This window comes from Sinocyclocheilus grahami, unplaced genomic scaffold, assembly GCF_001515645.1.
Source record: "Sinocyclocheilus grahami isolate Dianchi unplaced genomic scaffold, SAMN03320097.WGS_v1.1 scaffold525.1, whole genome shotgun sequence".
Lineage (NCBI taxonomy): Eukaryota > Metazoa > Chordata > Actinopteri > Cypriniformes > Cyprinidae > Sinocyclocheilus > Sinocyclocheilus grahami.
Window position 1 is genome coordinate 626,928 of NW_015505704.1, and position 9,295 is coordinate 636,222.

Below are 9,295 nucleotides of genomic sequence, written 5' to 3' on the forward strand. Positions count from 1 at the left end.
TCTTCCCACAATGGTCGGAGCGTGAAAATCGTCAGTTGTAGAGGAAAAAGGGGACACATCTTGACTGGAAAGCCACTGAATCCTTTTGGTCGTCCTCGGCGAGAGATTTCTCGCTGACTTGCACCGAAAACTGTACCGTAAACCATCAGAGGGATTTCGTCTAGGGTAAAATAAAAAACCAAAACAACAAATGGCCAGTGAGTAATTTATCTTGTGGTAAAACGGTGACGAGGATTTGAGGTCTACACAGCCAGTTCCGCACGGTTTAAGGATAATCAGTGTGTCAGTTTGGGCTTTCTTATGTAAAGCAGCTGTCTTTGAAGGCGGACCTTTTGGCAGGTTAGTTCAGGACGGTAGCGGAGGAGCTCAGACACAGACAGCGAACGAGGCAGAGAACAACTCTTGGCGGAGAAGCGGAGTGTCTGGAGACGAGCTGAAGTGAATATTCACACGCTTACCGAGCGGATTCATTTTCAGATGACTGCGATAAAACGACGCCGTGACTTCAGTTTGGTCAGTTTGGATACACTTTGCGGAGGATGAATGTGGAATGTAACGCGAGAGCAAGTTGAAAAGTAAGTATACTTTCGTGAGGGAAACAGACCGTCAACATTATCTCACAGGAGAGGACCATAAGAGCTTTAGAAGAAGGAATTATCATCTGTGGACTGGGAATTGACCATAAATTGTGTGAAACCTCACTGTATGGTTAAAGCTTTCTAATACTTATCTTATCTAAAACTTTTTTCCTTTTTTTTGACAGATATTACTTTTGAACTGAACTGATTGTTTGGAATCTGAGTTACTGACTCTGTTTGATTGATTCACAAAGGAAAACAAGTTTTCTTTTCTACTAATTCATCCTCACCTCTCTTTGGGATACAATAACTTTTTTAGTCAACCAGCTAAAATTATAAAGAGCGACAATGAGGCAACTTTTCAAGTAAAAATACAGAGCTTTTTTTGAAAGACAATCATTGCTACATGAATTCATATTGAAAGACAATGTTTGCTGCCGCTTTTGGACTCAGCCTTGTGCTGCTGTGCATGGCCGGGTTTTCTTCCGCTATCAGTTCCATCGACCCGGACCGGCCAGGTGAAGGAAGATGCCAGGAGATCGCCATTCCACTCTGTAAGGACATTGGCTACAACTTGACAGTTATGCCGAACTTAATGGGACATGAAGATCAAAGTGAGGCGGCCATAAAGCTGCATGAGTTTGCTCCGCTGATTGAGTTCGGCTGCCACAGTCATCTGAAGTTTTTCTTGTGCTCGCTCTATGCTCCCATGTGCACGGAGCAGGTATCCACACCCATCCCAGCGTGCCGAGTAATGTGTGAGCAGGCAAGGCAGAAGTGTTCTCCCATCATGGAGCAGTTTAACTTCCACTGGCCTGTGTCACTGGACTGTTCCAGACTGCCAAATAAAAATGACCCCAATTACCTCTGTATGGAGGCACCCAACAACGGCACAGACGAGCCCCCGAAAGGCTCCCACACTCAGCCGCCAGACTCCCGACCCCTTCGGCCAGGTAACAGCCAAGAACTGCCGATAAAGGAGAGGGTCGGTAAGACGACATGCAGCAACCCTGGAAAGTTTCATTACGTTCAGAAGAGCGAGTCATGTGCCCCCAAGTGTTACTCAAACGTTGACGTGTACTGGAGCCAGGGCGACAAGCGCTTCTCCATGGTGTGGATTGCCATCTGGTCCATCCTGTGCTTCATCTCCAGTGCCTTTACCGTCCTCACCTTCCTCATCGATCCACAGCGTTTCAAGTACCCTGAGCGGCCGATCATCTTCTTGTCCATGTCTTACTGCGTTTACTCGGTGGGCTTTCTTATAAGACTATTTGTGGGGGTGGAAAACGTGGCCTGTGACCATGACAGTGGCATTCAGTACATCATCCAGGAAGGCTTGGAAAGCACTGGCTGCACTATAGTCTTCCTCATTCTTTACTACTTCGGAATGGCCAGTTCCCTGTGGTGGGTCATTCTTACTCTCACGTGGTTCCTCGCAGCTGGAAAAAAATGGGGTCATGAGGCCATTGAAGCAAACAGCAGCTACTTTCATCTAACGGCATGGGCCATACCAGCAATTAAGACCATCATGATCCTGGTTATGAGGAAGGTAGCGGGTGACGAGCTCACAGGGGTCTGTTATGTGGGCAGCATGGATGTCAAAGCCTTGACGGGTTTTGTTCTTATTCCCCTCTCTTGCTACCTCATTATTGGCACTTCCTTTCTGCTGTCAGGGTTTGTGGCACTCTTTCACATCCGTAAGGTCATGAAGACCGAAGGAGAGAATACGGATAAGCTGGAGAAGCTGATGGTTAGGATCGGCGTCTTTTCTGTGCTTTACACGGTCCCTGCCACTTGCGTCATCGCCTGCTATTTTTACGAGCGTCTCAACATGGATTATTGGAAGATTCTAGCAGGAGAGCAGAAGTGCACTGAGGACAGTAAGAGTGGCGAGGAGTGTGTGATGAAGAGCTCCATCCCAGCTGTGGAGATCTTCATGGTTAAGATTTTTATGTTGCTGGTGGTGGGCATCACCAGCGGCATGTGGATCTGGACCTCCAAAACGCTGCAATCATGGCAGAATGTTTTCAGCCGCAAACTTAAAAAGAAGACGAGGAGGAAGGCAGCATGTGTTTTCACAGGAAGTGGACCTTACCTCAAGCCTCATTCTGCACTGAAAGGACATAAAACCAAGTACGAACCGGCAGGTCCTCCTGCGACCTGTGTATGAGCTGGGCCTCTATACACAAACAAATGGCCAAGAAATTAAGTAAATGCTGGACTTAAATGAACTGCTTTCTAAAGAGACAAGCCAGCAAAGGAGACAACAATGCTCGTATTTATTTTATGCAAACTTCAGATGCAACGTCCCCAACAGGTTTTTTTAGTTCTTGATGCTTGTACTACATCTGAAACTTTGCATAGTTTGGGAACAGTTTTGTGAAACAAATAAAAAGTGAGCAAATCCATATTGCTGTCATTTGGATGCCTGTATCATGTCATGTGCAATAGTTGTTTCCCTTAGTGACAGAGAGAAAGGGACTCTGATACTGTAGGGCTGTGATTAAAGACAATGAAAGGACTCGACAAATAATGGGTGTGAATGGCTCGGGGAAAAGCGGCTCCTCCGTGGCGTAGTCGTGTGGCTTTTCTATGGAAATGAAGGCCGTGTCAACTGCACAACTGCACTGACATTGGAGTGCAGCTGCTCAATAAGGCCTCGGCAGAGAATGAACTGCCTATTTTTAGGCCTTTTCATGGAACAAAGTAAATCTTTAAGCACTAAATATTGCCAACACAAAGAGAGAAACTTGTTATTTGAGTTGTTTTGTACAGTCAGTTCATGCCCTCTGGTTTGTTTTGTTAAACCAAGCTCTTTTTAATGTCCTACATACATTTGTGTATATTTCTAAAGGTTCATATTTTATAAGAATAAATAAAACATTTTAGTTTTAAATGTTTGAAATGAAAAAGCAAACGCTTTTATTATTTGTGTGGAGTTTGAAAAGTTTTTCTCTATGACTTCCTTTTTTTCTACAGAACACAAAAGAAGTCCATACAATGACAGTCAGTGGGGTTGAACGCAGACTTTCGTTGTATGGAGAAGAAGAAAAAAAAAACACTAAGACATTTTTCAAAATATCTTTGTGTTAGAATAAAGAAATGTCATACATGTTTGGAACAAAATGATAATGAGTAAAGGGTGACAGAATTTACATTTTAAGGTGAATTATTCCTTTAAGTTTGCAGACGATTAATCCTTTGGGTTAACATTGGAGGATGAGCAGCATGTACTCGTCAATAGTGATAATCTTCCCATGTTCCTATTTATTTTACAAATATCATAAGACAGGAAATACTGATTTTATATCCAACCTCAGGCCTCAGCTTCATGCCTGATTTGGGCTTTGGCTTTTATATTTGTGAGTAGAGCAGGGTTAGTTAGAACACTCACATTCAGACCTGTGATTTCCACAATGGCTATTGAGAAATAGTAGATTACTAATATATATATATATGTATATATATATGTATATATATATATATATATATATGAACTTTAATGACATCAAAGATTTCGTCATGGGACTTTCGTTTGAAGGACCTTTTTCACTTTTTAAAATGCCCTGGCTTTCATATTCCTATCTTATTAAAATTAATCTATTCACTTTTATGTTTCATTGATAAACAATGCTAAAGCAGAGGCTTTAAAGTTTGTTTTGTTTTGGTCTCCAGGTTTTGCTATTTTTTTTTTATCTCGGTTGTATTTGTAACATCAAATTGGGTCATTTTTGAAGTGTTGCCTTTGATTTAAGAGTGCCTTTTTCACTGTTGCAGAGTGGATCGCTAAAAAGTCTGTTACCAACAATCACACATGAATGTTCTCTGTGCTTAAATCTTTTTAAACTTAATACTAAACTTTTGAGACCACATCAACAGTGGAGACATCAAGTGAAGACTTGCAATCTCAGGTTTTATTTGTACATCTATCTGTCTATCTATCTGTCTGTCTGTCTGTCTGTCTGTCTGTCTAGTTTGAATATCTTTTTATGCCTCCTTAGCACATCAAAGTGTACTCATAATTTTATGGTGTTAATACCTTAATTCTGGGTTGACCTGAGAAACTCAGGTTCACAGTACACACAGTGAGCCTTAAGGTTGTTTGTCTAATACAGAAGGATATTTTAACGTTACGCCCTTTAGTAATCTAATGATATCTGTCATTAGCTTGAATCCATAGAGCACATTTGTGTAGACAGGTGAGGCTGACCTTCAGGCGTTGCACGGTTAGATGAAAACCATAACATGCAACAAAAAAGGAAAGTACATTTCTCCCATTACATGCCCTATCATGTCTTATAAGCTTCTGTTTTTCCTGATGTATGTTTTTGATTTGGTTTAAAATTATTTGATCTGTTTTCTTACTTAATGTGCTTGTTTTGTAAATAAATGTACTCTGAGTATTCATTTGGTATTTTAAGTTCAACTTCATGTTGACTTTGATCTGAAATGTTCATACAGGAAACGCAAAAATAGAAACTTGTGCTTGAGGTGTTTTTACTAATCTATTTCAAATAATTACTGTAAACCAACTCATTCATTCTACCTTCTTCAAAGACAAAATGAAATATATGTAATATATCCAAGTATTAACTTTGACGGTGAATCAAACAAAATATTTCTGTGTAGTTTTAGTTCAAAATATTACAGCTCACTAAGCCCAAATACAGCAAACAGCAAGTGGCAAATGGCAAAGATTTATAAGGTCGTCATTTATTACACTTTCAGTCATTAAAAGATTATGGTATGTTTGGACAATTTCTCTGTCCTTTAAAAGCTCACTTTAGGTGTCAAGTGCGGCGAGTGTGTGAAAGTGTGTGTGTGTGTGTGTGTGTGTGTGTGTGTGTGTGTGTGTGAAAAAGATCTAAAACAGTGAAGTGTGTGTTCTGTACTTTGCCCAGGGGGTATTCAAGTCTCTACAAAGTCCTTGTAGTGTTTCAAAATTCAGATACATGAATCAGAGAGGCCTCGTTTGACACACACACTTCTGTTATAATCTGTCACACCACCCCATCTTTCTCTAGGAAACACTCACACACATACTTGTGTACACACCAGGCTGTTTAAGGGCCACCTGGATTCTGGGCCCTGGGGTGTGTGAGTTGAACTGTAAATATCAATGACAGTTAGTTACCACTCCACCTTCTTCTAAAGACTATCTCACTTTTTTCTTTCCCCTTTTTTTCTGCCTTACCTGCTATTTCTGTAGTTGCGACTTAAAGGTGGGTTCACCATGTGAAGATGGAGTGTGTTTTTGATGTGAGTGAATTACTCATTTTGCTTTTGCACATTACACACAACTATAATCATTTCATTAGTGAACTGGCTTGGGAACCACAAGCCATTTCCTTTCACATCTCTGGGGTTCCCAGAAGTAAACTTTTGTTGTGGTGAACGAAAACTACAACAAATATACTTTTGTGTTCCCATTTGCAATAGCAGAAGAAAAAAATCCATGATAGCATTTCTATGACTTTCCAAAAGAGGGAAAAAATATTGATTGATTACATTGGTGAGAAGAGAGAAGGATTTCAAATTTGCTGTCATTCCCTCAGACATTGTATTAGAAACACTCACACAGCAGTGTTAGTTTACTGTAATTTAATGCAAGTGTAATATAACACAAAGTATAGTGTTATAAATGTACATTAAAAATGACAAATGAAAAAATAAAACACTTTGCTATATAGATTTACAATGTTAATAACTGTGGAAACACGTCAACACAATCTGTGAAAAGTGTCCAATCAAGTTTCATAAAAAAAAATATATATATATGGTTTCATACTCGCATGTTTTCTTCTGCTGATGCAGGCAGAATGCCAGGTAGCAAAATACTCTGCACTTTCTCAACACCTCTACAGCACAAAAGCAGATGCGTACAGACCAGACAAGTGTAGTGGTGACTCTTATGAACCAGTTCTTTTTAGTGAATCAAAAACTCTGGACGCAGCCTATGTAGTTAAGGTAGTAATGTAGTTAAAAGCCTGTGTTTTAAAGTGAATACAAAACCTGCAAAGTGGTCAGAGACAATAGCTTTGTTTTTTTTCAGTATTCCAAAGCATGATTCGAGTCTGATTCTTCAACTAATTAATCTTTTTTTTTTTTTTTTTGGTGAATCAAATTCAGGTTACTGCTTACAGATATATGAGACTTGAATCACTGTTGCTCACTAGTTGTTGATATGACAATGTGTATTTAAATATGTATGAGTTTGTCAGTAGAAGGCCTGTTTTATAATAATAATGAATGAAATATTTTAATGAAATCATGTTTTGTTGGTTTAGTATTGTTGTGTAATATATTATGGTAGCCCATTCCCTTCACAGAATTACAAATTTAAAAAGAAAAAAGGTAATTGTGACTTTTTATATCACAATTTTATATTACAAACACAATTCTGAATTTACATCTTATAATTCTGACTTTTATACTGAGAATTGCAAGTTAACATCTCACAATGTTAAATGGGTCATATGATGCTTTTTTGTGTATTTGGTGTAACAGAATATGTTGACATGCTTTAATATTTCTTTGTGTGCATAAAAAAGACAATGAAAAGTAAAAAAAAAAGAGTATAAATACACCTTTTTCATGAACTGTTTATGATAATCAGGTTTTTATCTTGTAATTTTGCATGAACTTAATCTTTCTTCCTCAGAAACACATTATGATAAGGTCAGGTTGCCTACTATGTTGTGCTGCTGGTCTTAGTTGTGTGGTAAGTGTGCTGACATGCTAACATAAATCTGTTGGCTGACTGACTTCAGGCAGGGTTGGCTCTCTTTGATCAGATCTTTTTTGAAGATGCCCGTACACTCATCACCACAGGCCATTCAGCACCTGTTTTCCAGTCAGGACCTGTTTAAGAAAAGCGTTGCTCCGTCGTCTCACACATAAACACACCGGAACACTTACTCTCACAATGGCTGTGTTTCTTAAAGTCAGTTGTCAAGTCTTGTATTACCTTTCTATAACTTTTTCTATAACTAAAAAACCCTTTCATATGGTTTCTCTCTTGTCTCCAGCCTTTATGCAAATTGCCTTTGAAAACTATGCCTGTGAAATGGCTTGAAATAACAGCGCGTGAAAGAGATTAGAGAGGAGACACTGAGAGGGAGTCACTATAAAGAAGCTGTGTAAGCACCTTCCTGTCCCTCCCAATGGCAGATCGTTCCATCTGAAGATTTAAGATTTCTATTGAGCTGGTTGATAGGACAGAGCCTCTGAAAATCTTCATAATTGTTGCTTTATATCTTTAGAGAAACTATCTTTCTGATAGTGTTTTTAGACTGCTCTTTGATCCATCATCATTATTAATTCTCTTTCAGAATGCACACAAAATAAATAATTTTGTTATTATTTTGGAGTTTTGAGCAATTTGGCAACTAACATCAACAATATAATGCCCAGACAGTGGCATGAGTTTCACTTCAGAATCAGAATGAGCTTTATTGCCAGGTATGTTTACACATACGAGGAATTAATAAGGAATAAAAATATACAAATCGACAATTGTATGTACAGGTATATAACAATAGACAGTTGTATGTACAGGTATATTATGTGCAAATTGAAATGTAGACTGAGTATGTGTGTTAGATAAATAAGTGTATGAGTGAATAAATAGTGTGTGTTCCACAGTTATTGTTACCAGACAGCCAGCTCTTTAACCTCCTGACTGTGTGCCGACTCGTCACCATCCTGTATGAGGCCGATGAGTGTGGTGTCATCTGCAAACTTCAGGAGCTTGACAGAGGGGTCTTTAGCGGTGCAGTCGTTGGTGTACAGGGAGAAGAGCAGTGGAGAGAGAACACAACCCTGAGGGGCGCCAGTGCTGATGGTGATAGTCCTGGATGTGAGTTTGCCCAGCCTCACTAGCTGCTGCCTGTCTGTCAGGAAGCTGATGATCCACTGACAGATGAGGGTGGGTACAGAGAGCTGTGTCATTTAATTCAGAAGGGTATCCGGGAGGATAGTGTTGAAAGCGGAGCTGAAGTCCTCAAACAGGATTCTTGCATAAGTCCCTGGTTTTTCTCTTAGAATAAGTTCTGTGTCTCAGAAATGATGTGGAATGTGGAATATTAGAACTGGAAAGTGTAATATTGAAATTCAGAGCGTGACAGAAAGACTAAAACCACACACAATCTGGAAAAACAAATCATAGTTAAGACATTTAAATGAATAGTTCACTCAAAAATTAAACTTCTGTCATTATTTACTCACCCTTATGTAATTTCAAACCCATATATGTTTCTTTTTCTCTGGAACAGAAATGAGAAAGATGAAGGGCTGTGAATCCCTACAACTGGAAAATGTAGCATGGGTTCAATTCCCACTGATTGTAAGAACTGATAAAAATTTGAATGCAATGTAAGTTGCTTTTAATAAAATTGTTTGTGAAATGCATAAAATGATTGTGCCACCCTACTACTACTACTACTACTACAAAAAAAGTGCAGAAACAGTTTTCACTCAGTAATTGCTAGTATATTTCACAGTTCATTAGAACAAAAAGTAAGTAACACATTGAACTGAACATGAGATTTCAATAGTTAAATAGTAGTCTGCAATAGTATTTCCTCGTAAAACCTGCTCCAATAATCTCCAATAATTATAAAATAATAATATTTTTTACAGTTTAGCTTAAACCTACAACACTTTAAAAAAAATTTAATTGTACACTCTAAAAAATGCTGGGTTGTTTCAACCCAACT

The 9,295-nt window shown here is 38.8% G+C and overlaps 1 protein-coding gene across 1 annotated transcript; it reads left to right on the forward strand.

The window, feature by feature from the left end:
• Positions 1 to 243: 243 nt before the first annotated feature.
• LOC107555113 (frizzled-10-A-like) lies at positions 244 to 3,415 on the forward strand. Its single transcript, XM_016237811.1, has 2 exons — positions 244 to 575; positions 764 to 3,415. The coding sequence occupies exon 2, from the start codon at positions 1,006 to 1,008 to the stop codon at positions 2,746 to 2,748; it is 1,743 nt and encodes a 580-aa protein (XP_016093297.1). The 5' UTR covers positions 244 to 575; positions 764 to 1,005; the 3' UTR covers positions 2,749 to 3,415.
• The last annotated feature ends 5,880 nt before the right edge of the window (positions 3,416 to 9,295 follow it).

What these genes read in the sequence shown, in the direction of transcription:
- LOC107555113 (XM_016237811.1), top strand. Translation starts at nt 1,006, where the DNA reads ATGTTTGCTGCCGCTTTTGGACTCAGCCTTGTGCTGCTGTGCATGGCC.